Genomic DNA, 17,960 nt, shown 5'->3' on the forward strand with positions numbered 1-17,960 from the left:
TAGTTGCTTCAAGCAAGACAAGAAATAAGGATATATATAATTCCGATTACTGGTTTACTAGGAAACCACAGGACCTACATCGATGATAGCTGCAAAAGGTATTCATACATATACTTCTAGCCCAATCTGATCAACGCCACGCTGTTACAATACAAATGAACAAGTCTGTCTACAGGTCACTGAGTCCCTTCGAGATCATACGCCACATCTGCTTCGCCCACCTCTTCACTCTCTTTCAGCCCCTTACCGGCAATGTTCCCAGCCACCTCCAAGCCCCCCTCAATACCTTGAACCAAAGAATCCAAAGCTTCAAAAACATCCCCCTGACTCTGTTCTCTCGCCTTGCTTAGTTTGTCATCACCAGGCTGACCCTTGTCCTTGCCTTTACTCCTGCCTGCTACCTCCACGCCTTCAATCCGAATCATATACCCCTGGTCTGGCTCGCTCTCGTCAAAAGAAGGAGTCGTCCGTGTACTGACAACGGTCGTCTGCCACTTTGACGACAGCGATTTTGCATCTACGATCGAGCGTCCATCGGCGCCAACGTCGACTATGAGGTAGTGTTCCCGGACGCCCGGTATGGGCGGCGGAAGGGGAGATTCGACCTGTGAATCTGGCTCATCGTGCTCTGCCACTTGCTGCCCATCTTCGCCTTCTGGCGTGATCTGGGGCAGGTACTTTGTATCATCCAAGCCCAGACTTCGCATGGATGCAGCGGTTACCATGACCGGATCGTCATCCGCGAAGACATAATGGACATATGGATGGTAGTACTCGCCCGACGATATGTCTTCTATGAGAGTGAAGAATGGTCTGAGGTTTGGAGGTGGTAAGAGGGTTTGTTCGGAACTGGGTTCTGGATATGGTATTTCGTCGTCGTCTGATGCTTCTTCAGGCTGCTGTTCTGCGGGTAGTTCATCTTGAGGCTGGGTTTGAAATTGTGGACGAGGCGATGAGCGTGGTGAGCGCGCTGGTTGGACTGTTGAAAATGACCGGAAGGAGCTGGGATCTGTGGACATGTTGAAAGGCTGGAGTTGATGTTGCAGGGTTGGAGCTTCGTGAGATGCATGAGGCTCATGCAAGACAGATCACGCTTAGCGCAATTGGAACTAGTCCGTGCATATGGATGCTGGATGTCTCTGGTGACTGGGAAAATGGAAACAGTTATTCAAAAGACATGATTTCCGATTTCATCGTACGGTAAACCTTCGTGGATATCATTCAAACGCCAGTGATGCTGTTATAGTTCAAGTACGATGCTCGAGACACCAGATATCAGATCCTGGTGAACCCGTCATAGAACCCCAACGTACATTCAAAACGCCAACTACACGTCCAAAAACACCATCGCGTCCTGTATTGAACGCATCGGACTCAGTTCGGGCTAGAATCCGGTTCCAGGACTAGTTCCTGGTTCTCGACAACAGGCGCCGCGTCTTGACTCTTCGACTTGAACGCTGAAAGAGCAGGTCAGTAAGGCGAAAGCAACTTCAGGAGAGATACCTTACGTTGTCGACACATGGGACACTTCTCTTGTGAGCTCTCTTGTTTCAGCCACGAGAAGATGCAGTGCTTGATCATTGTTAGTTAGGTGCTTGTTAGCTCAAGACTGAACTTGCCATATGGAAAGAGTGATTACACTCTCCGAGGACTGCAACACATTAGCACGTATTCAAGTGTAACAGACGGTCTGATATACGTAGCGGGCATTCGTCGCCTGGAAACTTGCACTTGGAGCAGGTGCTGTCGTAAGGATTTCGACAGATACCGCAGACGTCGTCTTCGGGCAAGTCCCAGCGCCAGGCGGCGACGGCGTTCCACTCTTTTATCGTGACCTTCATGATATCTATCGTGGTTGGCGATCTCGTCTGAGGTGGGGACAACCAAGTGAAAGAGTCGGCAGTTGAGAGCGGTGAGCAGGGCGGAGTTGAGCTTGAGCTTGAGCTTGAGCACAGGCGACCGGGAGCTCCCCACATGGCGCGGATGACGGAAGGCGGGCCCAATCTGATGCTATTCCATATGTCTACTCGCGCTCTGCATGCTATCTGTCAAACACTCTCAGCTAGGAATGTTGTCATAGACGTCAAGCAGGCGAGTGAGTACATTTTTTTTAGCTACAAGGACACAATGTTCGTATTCTTGAACTGCCTTTTGGTCAAGTGTAGAGTTGGAAGTACGTTGGGTTCTTCTTAACACCGAAGCTCAACAAAACAACAAGAACGAATTTTACCAATAAAACAAGTAAGGCGATAACTTCTAACAATTTAGGTACACAAGTCTCACACTAACTTTGAATGTAGTTGTCAAAATGGTGCAAGATTCCACTACAGCTCACTTCCAACTTCCACACTTGACCGAGAGACTGCAATCAACACACAAGACGACCCTGTAGACAAACAGCTCGTTGTCGCTAACAGCTCCCAGCATGTTGACCGCAAGCTTCCGCAACTCTCTACGATTATCCCCCTCCCTCCCATCTGCCCGACTTGTACCAGCGGGCAGACGCGCAATGTCTCAGTACACGCTCGACTCATACCTCGTCACGCCCGCAGAGCTCAACTCAGCACTGCAGAAGAACATCCAAAGCAAGCTCTCCACAGCGCCCCGGATAGTCCCCGTCTGCGCATCATGGTTCCTGCCCAACGACGGCCGAGTCGGTAAAGAGACGTTCATCGCCCAGCGCATCCCGCACGCGCGCTTTTTCGACTTGGATGCCGTCAAGGATCCTCACTCGCCGTACCCCCATATGCTTCCGTCGGCTAAGGACTTTGCTGGTGCTATGCGACGGATGGGCATACGACGGGAAGATAGCGTGGTTGTGTACGATAGTAAGGAGTTGGGTATTTTTTCGGCGCCGAGAGTCGGGTGGACGTTGAAAGTGTTCGGCCATCCGAGTGTGCATGTACTGAATAACTTCCGCAAGTGGGTCGAGGAGGGGTATCCGACTGAAACTGGGGAGCCAGGTGATGTTCAGCCCGTTGATTATGCTGTGCCCGAGCTCGATCAGAATAAGGTGGTGGCCTTTGAAGAGGTGCGGGAGATAGCGAAGCAGCTGGGCAAAGAAGGCGCAGAAGAAGTGCAAATCCTGGACGCTAGGAGCTTGGGACGCTGGAAGGGCGTTGATCCAGAACCTCGAGAAGGTATCTCTAACTCAGTCTTGCACACTTGTTGACCCTCTTGTACTAACCGCCAAAGGACTGTCTTCTGGACATATCCCGTATTCCATTTCCGTCCCAATCTCCGACCTCCTTGATCCGAACGACAAGACTCTGCTCCCAGCTTCTCAGCTACAAACAATTTTTAAATCAAAAGGCGTCGACTCTTCGAAGCCGATCATTAGTAGCTGCGGCACTGGCGTCACGGCGGCTGTCGTCGATGCCGCTCTCACAGAAGCTGGTTTCGCCACGGAGCAAAGGCGTCTATACGACGGCAGCTGGACGGAGTGGGCGCAAAGGGTGACACCAGGCGAGGGTCTGATTCGAAAGGACGACCAGTAGGGCATACAGAATTTCCAGCTGCATCTTCTTCCGAGTCATGTACAACTTGATACCCTATGTCTTCTTACCTAAGTAGTCAGTGACGACACCATATCATCAGGTTGGAGCCGTTTGGATAGGTTAATCGAAACATGTCAATACAATTCAAAATCAGAACTCCAAGTAGTATCACCTCTCTTCTATTACCTATGTGTCTCTGCCTATGGAAGGAGAAGAGCTCACAAACTACAAAGTATATAAACTGCAATGCAATTCAGCCAAAAAGCCACATTCCAGCAGCAGCATCTGGTGAAGCGGGACTGACGCCCGGTGAGAAGAAAGTGATCCCAAAGCGCCAGAAAACAAAGAAGACGACGACAGTCACAGTTTTGCTAACGAGAAGAAGGAAATGGAGGTGGGAGAGGTGCGTAGAAAAGTATGCACAAGGACAAGAAATGTGGACTACGGTACAGCATAGAAGGCCATCTTGAATGTTATAAAAGATACAAGAGTCAATGGTGAATATGAGGAATGCGGGTGCGCAGAGAATATGTAAAATCCTGAGCCAAGAAGATGATCAGCACCAAAGTCGAGTTCCAAGACTGCTGGTCCAGGTGTGGCAAAAACTCCTGAGCGCTCTGTCCAGATTGATTCGCTCTACGGAGTAGTCTTCTTGTTGATCTGGGTCACCACGACGGCAATGACAACAATGACGATGATGATGAGCAGGACAACAAGCAGGCACCACCACTTCTTGCGATTGCGGCTCCGTGCCTTGTCGATGGCACCACCCATCTCTACGTTGCCTTGTACGACGTTTTCGTGGATCTCCTCGCCCTTTGACTCTATATGGGCGACGAGCGGCTCCTGCTGCTGAACGATCTGGTCGAGGTCCTGGAACAGTTGAGCAAGCTCGACCATCTGGCGCTCGATGTTCTGGATAGCTTCATGGCGTTCCTTGACGTTGCGGAGACTGGATGAGGCTTGGCCGCGGCGGTCAGAGTTGAGGAGCTATTATTAGGGTAAGCAATATTCAGAAAGACGGCGGAGAGGGCAGAACCTACAGCTTGCTGGAAGATGGGCGCTTCTGGATCTGCGACTGCCTCTCGCACTTCCTCCTCGCTGGCATCGGGGCGCACAATACGGTACTGGCGCTCGGCAGCGGCCTGCGAGTCTTTCCTGAACTCGGCCTCGAGGGTCTGGTATCTGTTGATGGTCGTCTTGAGCCTGCGGTCTACCTTCCCAACCTGGGGCGCATTCCTCGGGCTGCCAGACTCGGGCTTCGATTTGATGTTCTTGACGCGCGTGACAAGGGCGCGGTAGCCTGTCATGATCTGGGAGCTGAGGCCTGTGATCTCGCCCGAGGGCATGTCTGGCCGCGCCAACACCTGTCTGAAGACGCGCTCCAGATCGTCGAGCTGGCCATCGAGCTCGTCGAGTGCGCGGTCAACATCTCGACATTGGTTGAGGATGGCGTTGGGGTCAGCGCCGCCTGCGGGCTGTCCGTACGACTGCATCTCTAGACCAGCTGGGGCGCGTTAGAGGCATACCACGGGTAGTAGCAAGGGTTCACGTACGGTCGTCATATCGTCCCTGTGCATAGTTGTTGAAGCGCCCGCCCTGAGGGTCATTGTCGCACTGCTCGTAGGGGTTGGCGCCTTGACCGTCGAGCTGGTTGTAGCCGCTGTTGCCGTACTGTTGGTCCACAGGATTCATCGTTAGTAGATGCAATTGGCAAGGGGGGAGTGCTAAAGGAAGAAGAGCAGTCTAGTGACAAGGAAGGTGACCTACACTCATGCTGAAACGGGTCCTACGTGGAACGTGTGTGCCGTGTGCCCGTGTCAGAACTCAACGTGTGCCAAATCTCCTGAAACAACAACAATCGCTGACACGCGCAACGTTGACTTGAGGTAGCTGGGATATTCGACCGGAGCAGTCAGTAAACTATGGCAGAGGAACACCGCGGGAAATCAATGCAGAGAGAAAAAGCTGATGTGGGCAAGATATGTAGAAGTTTCAGTTTCAGCGCTGAGCAGCCGTTTCCTGGGGCTGAGTGCTACGCCCCACAGCGCTGGGCAAAGGTGGGTCTGCATTTAGCCCAGGCGCGTCGTCCGTCCGCATACACATTGCACATCTCTAAATTTGGACCTTGCACCTTGCACAGTCAATGTGAGGAGGAATCCAAGCACACTTGGCCTGCTTTCTTGCGCATCTTATTCTACAGTATCCAACACTCAGTATCTTGCTCCACCCCCTCCACAGGTATCAAGAGACGCTGGCTTTCCGATCCAGGGTCCAGGCTAGAGTCAGCCTTGCAGGTTGCACTTCAGCTGGTCAAAGCCTCCACTCTTGCTGGTTGGCCATCTATCCCATCTACCATTCTTCTCTGGTTTGTACTTGTGTACAATGTAGACGTTCGCCCAGACTTCCTATCCTGTGGCTGGCTGATCTCCACTCCCCCATCGCGTCTTTTCGTCGCCGCCTGCCCACACCTTCTCTTTGTAGCCAAGTCGTTGCTTGACCTGATCGACTGTCGCGTTGTCACCCGTATTCTTGCCCATGTTGTCGCTGATCTTGACAGCGTGACGCCCCGAGGCCGAGGCAATCTTGATCACGATATTGAGAGGCACAGACTTGTTGCCGGTTGTTTTCTCAACGTAGTCGTCTGTTATTGTCAGTCATCCATCTGGAGAGCACACTAAAGAATACATACTAGTCAAAAACGTTCCAACACCAAAGGAAGGCTGGAACCCTTCAGCCTCAGCCGCAGCCTTGTATTTGAAGCAAAGGTCCAGGTTCAAAGAGTCGGAGAACACGATCGTCTTCTTGGCTTTAATACCCTCCCCATTGTAGAACTCACGCATCATCTTGATGAAATCCAATGGATCCCCAGAGTCTTGGCGCACGCCGGTGAATACTTCTGCGAACGTCTTCCGTGGTTTCGAGACGCCGTCGACAAATCCGGCTGTGGCTGCGGCCGAAGCCTGTTCCGTAGCGCTTCCGGGTGTCGTGGTCGCGACTTCAGAAATAGGTTGCTTGAAAGCCTTCAAGAATGTCGGTGTGCCAAACGTATCTGTGAGCGCAATGCTCAAAACACCTTCACCAAAGGTCGCTGTCCAGTAGTCCAACGCAATTTCGTTCGCACGTTCGTAGTTGTCTGTGATAGCCGCAACCCCCATGAACCACTCGTGGGCGACTGTGCCGATTGGCACGATGGCATACTTCATGGCGAAATGGACATTGCTTGTCCCGGTAAGCTTTCCCTTCCATCCTGCGCTACTTGCCTCGTCAGCAGCCCGACGTAAGCCTCGCAATACCAGGTCCTGTGTGTGGTAGTCGCGACGTCTCCGCGTGCCAAACTCGGAGAATATGCAGCCCTCCTCCAACAGTCTTCGTCCTTTCTCATGCGCTTTATCGACCTGACCCACGTGGCTCCAGTCTTTTTCGACAAACTTGAAGTACGCCTCGCTGACAAGCGCGAGCAACGGTATCTCGTATAGGATGGTGTCCAACCACAGGCCCTCGACGTGTATGCGGAAATCACCCAGATCATCTTCCGAACCGGTATCTTGTGTTGGGTTGAAAATCAACTTCAGTTGCTTCGAAGGTTCAAGGCGAAACGTAGAGAGGAATTCGAGGTACTGGGGGTTGAGGTATGGGCATGTTTTCTTGAGGAAGTTGAGCTCATCAGTAGAGACAGTGAGGTTCTCGAGCTCTGGCGCGAGAGATTAGCATGCCCATATGGAAGGCGCGACTTGACCTACTTTCGACCTGGGTTTGAAGCCATAGAAAGGCTGCGCGATTGAGCTTCTTGTCAGGAGTGCGGTTGGTGAAGCTGTATGTGACTGGAACACTGGGGAAAAATTTGAGGACGCAACATTGCATAGTAAGTTTGTAGAGATCGGTGTCTAACAGGGAGAAGACACCCTCTGGCAGGGTCGCTCCTTCCCCAGCCATGATTTGCAAGAGGTATCTGTAAGTTGGGTTGTAGATGTAGGATTAAATAGTTTGCGCGTCTGCTCGTGAGTAATGGGAGGGGAGGTGGGGCAGACCCAAGTTTCTACGGCAGAAGCTCAGCGGGCAAACCGTGGTGGAGAATTGCAGAGTCGCACCCTTTGTCGAGCCTATCGACTCGTTCAAGCTCTAATCGGGAGGCGTCTTGAGTGAGTGCAGCTCGGAATTCCGATCAGTGACGACATTCCGGTACATTCTTTATTTAGCGCATTATCCCTACCCCACAGTCCCTACATGGCGCGTTTACGCGTGGCCTGCATCTCGATCCGCCTCCCACATAACCCCCAAGAGATGCTCGTCGCAGTGTCCCTTCTCGCCATATCGCTCTCTCTCCTGATTTACCATCATCCGCTATCAACATGGCCGTCTTTGTTTGCGCAAGCGCCGCCTCCCAAACACGAACAAGATACCCAGGCTGAGCAGCCAGAGGCGGATTGCGACGCCGAAAACACCTCTCTGCATAGCCTGTCGCAGCAGAACACGCCCAGGGCTGCTGCAAACGATGCTCAGGATGCGCCCGCGATACCTACCTTCACGCTCGATGCGCACGACGACGACACCGACGATGATGATGAAGACAATCTTCCTCCGCCCTCCTTTCCAGCAATGAATTCGGCGCAACGAGCTTCAGCACAACCGCCATCTCTCTCTATGCCACCGCCCACCGTGCAAACGCATATGGCTCCACCACCAAAACTTCCAGGCGTCTCCCTCATGCCGCCACCACGAGTCGCGCCCTCAAATTTGCGCGCACTTCCAACCTCGTCTCAGTCAATGCGCGTACCTACCACCGGTCCTCTCCCCAACCGCGGACCGCTACCGAATCGAGGCCTGACTGCGTCGAACGGCTCTATGGCTGTTCCTTCCTCACTAGGTGCCAACCTGAAGACGCCCAACGCACGAGGCAAAGTACTTCTCTCGCCAGGCCATTCGCCACTCGACTGGGCGAATCTGCAAAAGTCAGGCAAGAACCTGTCGGGCGTGGGTTCACTTATGCGCGTCACTCCTTCGATGCTCAAGGAGAAGAACGGGCGGAAGGGGAAACCGGCATGGTCGAGCTACCAAGGGAAGGTGTACAATATTTCGCCCTATCTGCCGTATCATCCTGGAGGCGAGGGGGAATTGAGGCGGGTTGCGGGCAAGGATGGCAGCAAGCTGTTCATGGAGGTGCACCCGTGGGTGAACTGGGAGAACATGATGGGCGAATGCATGGTGGGTATCATGGTGGCCGAAGGGCAGACTCCAGTGGATGTGGGCAGTAACTTGGAGAACATGGATTAGCGATGATACCCCATACCGCGGTAATATGACTACAACTTGGCATGTATATATATGTTGATTACAGTTTAGATCGAAAGGCTAGATCGCAATTCTTAGACATACATGAACTACTTTAGATTTTACTCTCAATCATCCACGGCAAAGATAATAAAATTACACTACCAACTGTCCAACGTCTGCTATATCTTACAGCTTCATTCCCAACACCTTGTGTACCCGCAAAGCCTGCCTGATGCTCAAATCTAGCATGATCTCCTCGCTACCACCAGGAATAGCATAAGCCCTGACATCTCTGTACAGTCTCTCGACCTTGGCGCCTTGCCCTCCCCGGCTGTAGCTCAACCCACCGAATATCTGACTCGCTTCACGAGCGCAGAACTCGAATGTGGTAGTACTCTGCGCCTTCAAGCTAGCAATAGCGCCACCGAGCTTCAACATGGCTTCCATCTCGTCCATCTTCTGGCACTGGTAGACGAGGTTCTCGAGCCAATTGTACGACGCTTCGATCTGGCGAGCCATATGCGCAAGCTTGAGGCGAATAACTGGGTGTTCGATGAGTTTCTTGCCGAAAGTCTTTCGCTTGTGTGCGTATTTGACCGATTCTTCGTAGCAGACGCGGGCGAAGCGGACGGACTGGATGATGATGCCGATGCGCTCGTGGTTGAAGTTCGTCATGACGACTTTGAAGCCTTGGTTCGCCTTGCCGATCAGGTTCTCAACGGGGACCTTGACGTCTTCAAAGGTGATGTAGGTGGTGCCGCTGCTCCACACTCCCTGGCAGTCCATTTTGCGCGTCGAGACACCGCCCGCGCTGCGCTCGATCAGAAGGACTGACACGCCTGTGTTGCCGGCTCCGCCGGTGCGGACGACGGTCGTGAAGTAGTCAGACCAGATGCCGTTGGTAATCCACTTCTTCTCGCCGTTGACGATGTAGTGTTTGCCGTCCTCGGAGAGCTTGGCTTCGCAGTTTAGACCTGCGACGTCGCTGCCAGCATCTATTCACAGTTAACAAATTGCGCATGGTGGAAGGAGGGTGTCAGTCTTACCTGGCTCGGTAACGGCAAGACAAATGCGTTTCTCGCCGCTGAGCAGACCGGGACCGATGCGCTTTACAAGCTCTGGCTTGCCAAACTTGAAGAGTGGCGGTGCGCCGATTCCGTACCCACCGATCAGCCCCCAGACGAGACCTCCACTGCCAGTGCGAGACAGCTCGTCTGTGAGAATCATCTCGTGGAAATGATCCCATTTCTCAGCCGGCACGCACTTTACTCTTCGGTCCGTCAGCTCTACTGGGAAGTGTATCCCCAATAAGCCGGCCAAGTATCCTCGCTCTCCCATGTCGCGGTATATCTCGTCGGGGATCTTCCTCGCTTCGTCCCATTCGGTGACATAGGGCATGATCTTCTCCTCTACCCATTTCCTGACTTCCTCGCGGAGGGCGACGTGGGTCTCGTTAAAGTAAGGCGAGTGGTACTAGGTCCAGCGTCAGTCATGCTGTATGATCTTTCGAGGTTGGGATGAACTCACTGTTTGGTACCACGATGGATCAGCGTATGGGATCAAGTCGCCGTATGAATCGAAAGGTTCAGATTCCTCAGCGGCAGCCTCGGTTGGCATGGGCGCGACGACACCTGAGTTGAGCTCAGGCTCCACGATCTCCTTCTCCTCCTTTGCTGGCGCTGGAGCTGGAGTTGGCTCTACAGCCTTGGAGTCTAGCGATCCGACTTGGAGTTTCTTGTACTTCTTGAGGATGCCCTCATTGTGGTATTTCCAGAACTGCTTTGAAGCGTCTTTGCCTGCCACGCGTTGCAGGACTTGCGAGTATCAGCATTCAGCACGTAATACGCGTCTTTCTTACGAAAGACTCACTCTTCTTGCCTCCTGGATGATCCTCCTGGAAGTTTGTGAGGTCGTAAACATCCTCGTCTACAACAATCCACAGGTCCTTCGTTGTGTTGTGCTTTTGCACCTGCTCGGTCGAATAGCGTTGCGACATTTTGAAGGAAGGTAGAGAAAAAGAGGCACAAAGTGTTGGTACAAGAAGATGGTATCGTTACAAGGCAAAGCCGCTCGGAAATGAGCTATGATGTATGAGCCCCCATGTCTTCACATGCCAGCCGACTCCGCACCAAAAAGTCTGGGGATGTCGCTGCACATGTACCGAGAGTACCAAGTAATCTGATTGGGTGCATGAACCGTAGTCAAGTGATCTTGTGAGCGTTATACGTTCGACGCAATTGGCTGTTTGATCGAAAACAGCTGACATGCTGTGAAGGCCGCAAACAATGAGCGGCGTTATCCTGGAAAAGACCGAGGTACACCGCCTCATTGATCCAAGGGTTGTCACAAGCCAAATGCTGGCCGGTGTTAGCGTGCGTAGCATACGGAGTTGTCCCCGCATTGATTACTCCCCATTACGATAGGCGACCCCAGAACCTCCACAACAAACTTGCCAAGCGCTCAATAGCCTACAACACCGGAAACCGAGGATGACCATCTATCGCGGCCCTTCTATATCATGACTTGCCACACGAAAACGATAATCCCCCACAACCGTAATGGATTTTAGTTAAACTTCATTAAGCTGTGCAGCAGGGCCTTGCTGTTAGACTTTGTAAGAGAGGTATGTCTTTTTCCTTCTTGTGCAACGAGTTATATTGCTGTAGTGTTTTTACTTCGTATGAGCGCACAATCTTATTGTTCGACCCTCGCCCAGTGGTCGCCTTCGGTTTCCGGTCATGTAGTCTAAGATAACTGCTCGGTGAAAATACATTCCTTCACACCTGGTTTTCTGGTTCAAAGAGGCCGCGATTGGCTGCCAAGACATTGCATCATTGGTCGAATGATCTTGACTCGACATGACAATTGAACATGCGGACATGCACGCGCTTGCGGCGTTTCCAGACATCCTCCAGACGCCCTCTAGACGGTGAAGAAGACATGTTTGCCTGCAACCACCCCGTAAATATACAGCACGAGATCCTCTTTCCCTCCGTCACATGGGCACATTGTACATAACTTGCAACCCACACTCGCTAGCTTCAGAGGTTCAGAGATCACGTATCGCCTGGGCGCTGAGCTTACTGGCCTGGGCTTTGTTTTAAAGATCTTCTGTGCGACGTCCTTGCATTCTTTCTCTCCAGGGTCGAACCACCTCTTTTGCACAACCCTTGAAATCCGACCATTGACTTTAGAGTTCTGGAGTGACACTCAATCACAACCCCACCAGTTCACCAATGTCGTCCACAGTAGCGGCTGTGGCGAGTGCGTCGCCCACCGCGCCAATCAAGGCGCCCCCCCAGGCGGGTGTCCTGGATGGTGTCAATCCGGTGCATTTCGATGCGAAGAACCCGATTATCTTGTTCATCGTCCAGGTATGTCCTCGTCATGACTTCTAGAGGATATGCGTTGCCGGTTTGTGGTCAAGTGTCACGACTGCAGCAGTATCAAATGGATGTTGCTATCACCCTTGTCATATGTCTTCACACTCATTCCCTGATCAACACTATGTGTCAATTTGATGAGCTTCTTAACATTCTCGCTGAGTGTGATAGCAACATGCTAATTGTATATGTCACAGGCCTCTATTATCATTATATTTTGTCGAGCCCTTAACTGGCCTCTTTCCAAGATCCGCCAGCCACGAGTCATATCAGAAATTATCGGTGGCATCATCTTAGGCCCATCCGTCATGGGCCGCATACCAGGCTTCAGAGCATCGATATTCCCAGATGCGTCTATGACTAACCTCAACTTGGTCGCCAACTTGGGTCTTACGCTCTTTTTGTTCATCATAGGCTTGGAAGTAGACTTGCGCTTCTTGCTGGGCAACTGGAAAGTGGCCTTGAATGTCGGTCTCGCGAGTATGGCTATACCGTTTGGTCTAGGATGTGCCATTGCGGTGGGCCTGTACAATGAATTCAAGGATGAGCCCGGAACGGTCCAAGTCGAATTCCCAATTTTCATGCTTTTCATTGGTGTAGCTATGGCAATCACAGTGAGTTCGGAGTTCGAATCGTTAGTTTGGGTCAACGTGCTAACCTGTCTAGGCTTTTCCAGTGCTTTGCCGTATCCTTACCGAACTAAAGCTGCTCATGACCCCAGTCGGTGTGATCGTTCTGGCAGCTGGTGTTGGTAACGATGTAGTAGGTAAGTGCAATCTGTATATTCTTTCAAAGCCCAGGTCCGATATTAACTTTTCTTGTCAGGTTGGATTCTCCTTGCGCTCTGTGTCGCCCTCGTCAACGCCGGCTCTGGTCTATCGGCACTTTGGGTGCTTCTAACATGTGCCGGGTTCATGGTGTTCCTCGTCTATGCAGTTCGACCGGTCTTCGTATATGTCTTGCGTAGATCCGGCGCTCTCCAAGATGGACCCAGTCAAGGAATCATCAGTCTTACGCTCTTGATTGCATTGGGATCAGCTTTCTTCACCGGTATCATTGGAGTCCATCCAATTTTTGGAGCCTTTATGGCAGGCCTCATCTGTCCTCACGAGGGTGGATTTTCCATCAAGGTTGCTGAGAGGATTGAGGATCTGATAGGCGCCCTGTTTCTGCCTTTATACTTTACCCTCTCCGGCCTCAACACCAACATCGGCCTCCTTGACTCTGGTATCGTTTGGGCTTACGTTGTCGGCGTTGTCGCAGTGGCGTTCTTCTCCAAGTTTATAAGCGCTACACTTGCAGCTCGTGGAACGAAGATGTTGTGGCGCGAGTGCTTCACCATTGGGTCTCTGATGAGTTGTAAGGGTTTGGTCGAGCTGATCGTGTTGGTAAGCAAAACACTCTATAGAGTGCAGTGTATGGCAAGGGACTAACAACAAACAGAACATCGGGTTGAACGCAAAGATTCTTAGCACCCGCACATTCACCATTTTCGTCGTTATGGCTCTTGTTACCACATTCCTGTCATCGCCTCTCGCATCGTTCTTCTACCCTATATGGTATCAGAAAAAGGTCGAGGCTTGGCGTCGCGGTGAAATTGACTGGGATACCGGGAAGCCCTTGGATGGAGCCGAAAGCTCTCGAGACAGTATTCATTACAACAAACTGGAGGCCGAGAAGGTCAAACGACTAACTGTGTACCTGCGCCTGGACAGTATGCCAAACTTGCTGGCCTTTACTTCGCTCTTTGGTGGACATTCGGACAAGCCAGTGACCAAAGTCCACCCTACAAAAGCCACGAATTCAGAAAAGGAGACCGGAGGTCCATCAACTTCGATTGAGGCTACCCGACCAGTTGAGGCATATGGCCTACGTCTTCTCAACCTGACGGACCGTGGCTCTTCAGTCATGCAAGTCTCAGAGATAGAGTCCTACACTGCCTATGACCCCGTCGTCAACACGTTCCGAACGTTCGGAAGACTACATAACCTAGCCGTCAGCGGCGAGGTCCTCGTTGTACCGGAGTCATCTTTTGCTGAAACACTCAGCACGCGAGCCTCAGATTCCGACTTCCTTGTACTCCCTTGGAGCGAGACAGGCGGCATGAGTGAACAGGCCATCATCGAAGACAAGGGCACAAAGAACAAGCTCGCAGCCTCCTCTTACGTATCCTTCGTCAATTCGACACTGGAGCAATCCACCATCCCGGTAGCTGTTCTTATCAACAAGAACTTCGGAGGGAGTAAGAACAAGGACAAAAAGCATGGTTTGAGACTCACTCGCAAACTCAGCAGCGTCAGTCTGTCCAGTGCGCGCGACAAAACAGTCACAGCCCCCATCGCCGACCGCAGCCACCACATCTTCATGCCCTTCTTCGGCGGCGACGACGACCGCGCCGCGCTCCGCCTCGTCCTCCAACTCGCCGAGAACCCACAAGTCACCGCCACCCTCGTCCACTTCGATGTCCCCGACTCCTTCCTAGGCAGCCCATCGACATCGACATCCACCGCGACTAAAACCCCCAACACAACAGTAACCACAACATCGCCCTCCTCGCGGGAACGAGACGCAACCTTCTTCGCCTCGCTCAGCGCCTCTCTCCCCGCAGACCTCGCAAACCGCGTCGTCTTCGAGACAAGCACGAGCACAAATCCCATCAGCGACGTCGTGGCGCGTGCCAGCATCGAGGTCGGTCAAGCGCCCAAGAACGCCGGCGATCTCGTCGTCCTGGGCCGGAATATCGGCCGCAATGCCGCTTTGGATGTGCACGACGCAGAGGAGATCAGGAGCTCGCATTCTGCGGCCAGTACGCTGGGGTTCTTGGCTGAGAAGGTGTGGGAGGGGAAGCTGAGCGCTAGTGTTTTGGTTATCAAGGCTGGGGTGCGGTGACGGCGGGGTTCGTGGTTTGGTGTATCTGCTTTGATCTATGTCTTTGTTTAGAGTGTTGCGTGGATGTTATGCATTGAGGTGGGAGGGGATCTTGGGCATTGTTCTGGCGCAAGTTTGGGTAGCAGGTTGTTCAACATCTGAAGAGGATGTTAGCATGGATAGGACGTTGAAGAGTGTACAAACGACTATCGCCTTCAAGACTTTCTCTGCACGTTTCGGTGGTATGTCATGTCGGGAACTCGTCGTGCAATAATGTAAGGACTGGAATTCTTCTTCCAGAGGCACATTTCAATCCCATCGCACAGTCACGTTTCAAGCTTCAGAGCAATCCGCATGTCACGACATGACCGGAGACAAAGACAGAGTGAAAACCCGACAAAGTAAATAGTTATCTAACCTGCAAGCAAAAGAAGGACAATGTATATCAGACCCCCCAGTTGAGGATCCACACACAACGTCGTTGTTGCTTTACTATCCCTTGTCTCAACTCGGTCAGGTCGACAAATCAAGGCAAGCAATCCGCAGTATAAAGGGCGGCAGACAACGCTGTACGGTCCCGCAAAACATCTTTTCGGCCCTTTGATAAGGATGAAGCACCTCATTCCCAGCCACTAATCCCCTCCTCCCCCACGAAAGTATACAATTTAGCCAAAGCAGGCGCAAAGGAAAGGAAAATATCGAGAAACATGCCCAGCGTTCGAATCCATCTGTAGCAGGCATGATCGCGTGAAAGCCGGAGATCTTCTCCAAGGAACCGAAGTCGAAACCGAGCCCACGCTGGTATCATGGTATTAAGGCGACTACGACCCCCAAGCCGACAAGGTAGAGAAGCGTCAAACGCATAGATATCGCTGCCGATGGATGGTGGGCGCCGAATATAAACACGAGCTTGCCTGTTCAGCCGGCTTCTGCTCGGAAGCCTTTTTATCCGTTTACTAACTCTCGGTGTGTGTGGATCTATGCCACCCAACGTTTCGGACAAGCATGATCGTGAGTAGATAGTTGAACCAGTGCGTTGTTACTAACGCCATCGTCGTTGGCGTGTCTAATTCGGCTCCCACAACTTCCTCCTGCCGCCGCCACGTACGGGGCTCGCTCGCGGGTTGGGACGTGCGAAGGAGTTCGGATCGATGGGCTGGTTCGGGTCGAAGCGAGGGGCGGGCGGGGCGCGTACGGGCGGGGTTGGAGGAACGTAGGCTCCGCGCGGTGTGAAGGCGCCACGGCCTCGGATGGGTGATCCTCGAGGTGTTAGCTGTGCTCCACGACCGCCGCGCGGTGAATGATGCTGGTTGGCACGTGCGAAGTCGTTGGGGTCTAGTACGCGGTGGTCATTTGTGGCCTTTGCTGGGCCGCGAGGAGCGCGCTGGAGGAGTACGACGTCCTCGTCGTCGGAATTGGCCTGGGGCTTGGCTTCGGCGGAATGGGTGGACTTGGGTGACTTGGGTGACTCGGCTTGCTTGGGCGCAGCTGGACTGCCGCTCGCCTTTGCAGCAGTTGCTTCAGCCTCGAGCTTGTACATGGTCAAGTGGTTCCTGAACTCTCGGTCCTCGCGCGCAACAGCGTCGCGGAGCTGCTCCAGGCGCTTGGCCCGGATGCCGAATTTCTGAGCGATGATTTGTTTAGCGGGGTCGTTTGTCAAGAGGATGAATGACTCGAGGGCCGCGTCAGGGTTCGACTCCTTGTGGATGCGCCACAGGATATGGTTGAAGAGAGGCTGGAGATAGGCAGGTACGGCGGCTTTGGGCGTCTGGCAGCCGCGGGCAAGTTCGCTGCTGTTGCGGGCGGTGCGATCGGGCGACTGGACGAGCAGAGCAGCTGCATTCTCCTTGTGGGTGACGTCATGCGCAGTCTTGCTGTCGCTGCGCACAAACGACCGAGGGGACTCTGGCGTCTTGGGCGTGTCCTCGAGGCTGTGCGTGGAGCTCACCGACGTGTCGTCCGAGACCTCGAGCGCGGCGAAGGAGCTCTCCAGGTCGTCGTGGGCGCCGTCGTCGTCGGACTCGCTGTCGTCCATGGACAGCAGCGTCTCGGGCAGCTGGTGCTTCTCCACCTCGTCCCACGTCGTGTAGGCCTCCTCGGCGCCCTCGAGCTGGACGCCGTTAGTTGCCTCGACCGCGGGCAGCGACGTGACTTCGTCAAGCCACTTGACGGCTTCGCGGGCGTCGGCGTTGACGCGCTCGCTGCCGTTCTTGAGGCGCTGCAGCTGGGCGAGCGTGTGCAGCGGGACAAAGAGGCGGATGGCGCCCTGGGAAATCCACTTGCGGATTCCGTCGCGGGTGCTCTTCTTGACGCCCGCCATCAGCGCCGTGTCGTCGACGATGCAGTTGAAGGCCTTGCGCGTGGGTGGCGCGGGTGCGCGCATCGCGGCGTCAGGCTGGGGCCGTGGCGGGAATGCGCCGCGACGCATTGCTGGCGGGGTATATGGTGTTTTGGGTGGGATCGGTTGCGTGCTTCTTCGCAATATTGCCTGGCCTGGTTGTGTGTGCTACCGTGCGTTTACGAACCACGGGGCGTTGGGTGTTGGGTTTGTTGGGCGCCAGAACAATCCATGTGCGTCAACGCGGTGGCTCAGGGCGTGCGCATTGTGTGTGCCCAGATTAGCACGGGAGAGGGTGAAGAGGTCCTTTGCATGACGCAAACGCCGGTGGTCGGGGACGTGAGTGAACAGTGAGGTTGACGGTCGAAGCCCGCCCACAATGAGCCATCAATCATGGTGCTCAGACCAAGTGGGATGGATGACCAGCCTTCTTCCGCAAATTAGCTCACGTGAACACTAATCTATCACCCAGCGCTTGGCCGACCTGTTATCGCTGATTTTATGCTAAACGATAGGAGTGGCAGTATTTGTAATGATATCGAGGCAAGGGTTTGGTGTGATGATTTTGTACTTTATAATCATCGTCATTCGAAAAGATCG

General features: G+C 53.2%; 9 protein-coding genes across 9 annotated transcripts; 3 read left to right on the forward strand and 6 right to left on the reverse strand.

The window, feature by feature from the left end:
• Positions 1–38: 38 nt before the first annotated feature.
• On the reverse strand, positions 39–1,044 carry P153DRAFT_334266 (uncharacterized protein). Its single transcript, XM_033665601.1, has one exon. The coding sequence runs from the start codon at positions 1,017–1,019 to the stop codon at positions 177–179; it is 843 nt and encodes a 280-aa protein (XP_033526323.1). The 5' UTR covers positions 1,020–1,044; the 3' UTR covers positions 39–176.
• A 112-nt stretch (positions 1,045–1,156) lies between these two features.
• Positions 1,157–1,915, reverse strand: P153DRAFT_334270 (RING/U-box). Its single transcript, XM_033665602.1, has 4 exons — positions 1,700–1,915; positions 1,620–1,651; positions 1,509–1,572; positions 1,157–1,457 (listed from the first exon to the last, which is right to left on the reverse strand). The coding sequence occupies exons 1-4, from the start codon at positions 1,839–1,841 to the stop codon at positions 1,375–1,377; spliced, it is 321 nt and encodes a 106-aa protein (XP_033526324.1). The 5' UTR covers positions 1,842–1,915; the 3' UTR covers positions 1,157–1,374.
• A 93-nt stretch (positions 1,916–2,008) lies between these two features.
• On the forward strand, positions 2,009–3,657 carry P153DRAFT_334272 (thiosulfate sulfurtransferas-like protein). Its single transcript, XM_033665603.1, has 3 exons — positions 2,009–2,241; positions 2,301–3,140; positions 3,196–3,657. The coding sequence occupies exons 2-3, from the start codon at positions 2,426–2,428 to the stop codon at positions 3,495–3,497; spliced, it is 1,017 nt and encodes a 338-aa protein (XP_033526325.1). The 5' UTR covers positions 2,009–2,241; positions 2,301–2,425; the 3' UTR covers positions 3,498–3,657.
• Positions 3,645–5,253, reverse strand: P153DRAFT_334275 (t-SNARE). The gene is made up of 3 exons (XM_033665604.1): positions 5,054–5,253; positions 4,541–5,004; positions 3,645–4,487 (listed from the first exon to the last, which is right to left on the reverse strand). The coding sequence occupies exons 1-3, from the start codon at positions 5,190–5,192 to the stop codon at positions 4,134–4,136; spliced, it is 957 nt and encodes a 318-aa protein (XP_033526326.1). The 5' UTR covers positions 5,193–5,253; the 3' UTR covers positions 3,645–4,133.
• Positions 5,254–5,545: 292 nt separating this feature from the next.
• P153DRAFT_334279 (nicotinate phosphoribosyltransferas-like protein) lies at positions 5,546–7,433 on the reverse strand (the record flags this gene model as incomplete). Its single annotated transcript, XM_033665605.1, has 3 exons — positions 5,546–6,141; positions 6,190–7,191; positions 7,241–7,433. 3 exons carry the CDS (start codon positions 7,431–7,433, stop codon positions 5,906–5,908), a joined length of 1,431 nt encoding a protein of 476 aa, XP_033526327.1. The 3' UTR covers positions 5,546–5,905.
• A 348-nt stretch (positions 7,434–7,781) lies between these two features.
• On the forward strand, positions 7,782–8,771 carry P153DRAFT_284780 (uncharacterized protein; the record flags this gene model as incomplete). The annotated part of the gene is made up of 1 exon (XM_033663346.1): positions 7,782–8,771. One exon carries the CDS (start codon positions 7,782–7,784, stop codon positions 8,769–8,771), a length of 990 nt encoding a protein of 329 aa, XP_033526328.1.
• On the reverse strand, positions 8,526–11,136 carry P153DRAFT_364408 (short-chain specific acyl-CoA dehydrogenase mitochondrial precursor). The gene is made up of 4 exons (XM_033667596.1): positions 10,641–11,136; positions 10,299–10,585; positions 9,818–10,244; positions 8,526–9,766 (listed from the first exon to the last, which is right to left on the reverse strand). The coding sequence occupies exons 1-4, from the start codon at positions 10,765–10,767 to the stop codon at positions 8,958–8,960; spliced, it is 1,650 nt and encodes a 549-aa protein (XP_033526329.1). The 5' UTR covers positions 10,768–11,136; the 3' UTR covers positions 8,526–8,957.
• Positions 11,137–11,710: 574 nt separating this feature from the next.
• On the forward strand, positions 11,711–15,414 carry P153DRAFT_364409 (K(+)/H(+) antiporter-like protein 1). The gene is made up of 5 exons (XM_033667597.1): positions 11,711–12,145; positions 12,352–12,768; positions 12,821–12,920; positions 12,980–13,542; positions 13,598–15,414. Exons 1-5 carry the CDS (start codon positions 12,008–12,010, stop codon positions 15,041–15,043), a joined length of 2,664 nt encoding a protein of 887 aa, XP_033526330.1. The 5' UTR covers positions 11,711–12,007; the 3' UTR covers positions 15,044–15,414.
• Positions 15,415–16,088: 674 nt separating this feature from the next.
• Positions 16,089–17,405, reverse strand: P153DRAFT_285427 (uncharacterized protein; the record flags this gene model as incomplete). The annotated part of the gene is made up of 1 exon (XM_033663398.1): positions 16,089–17,405. The coding sequence occupies one exon, from the start codon at positions 17,403–17,405 to the stop codon at positions 16,089–16,091; it is 1,317 nt and encodes a 438-aa protein (XP_033526331.1).
• Between the last annotated feature and the right edge of the window lie 555 nt (positions 17,406–17,960).

This window comes from Dothidotthia symphoricarpi (genome assembly GCF_010015815.1).
Source record: "Dothidotthia symphoricarpi CBS 119687 unplaced genomic scaffold P153scaffold_5, whole genome shotgun sequence".
In the NCBI taxonomy this organism is placed as follows: domain Eukaryota; kingdom Fungi; phylum Ascomycota; class Dothideomycetes; order Pleosporales; family Dothidotthiaceae; genus Dothidotthia; species Dothidotthia symphoricarpi.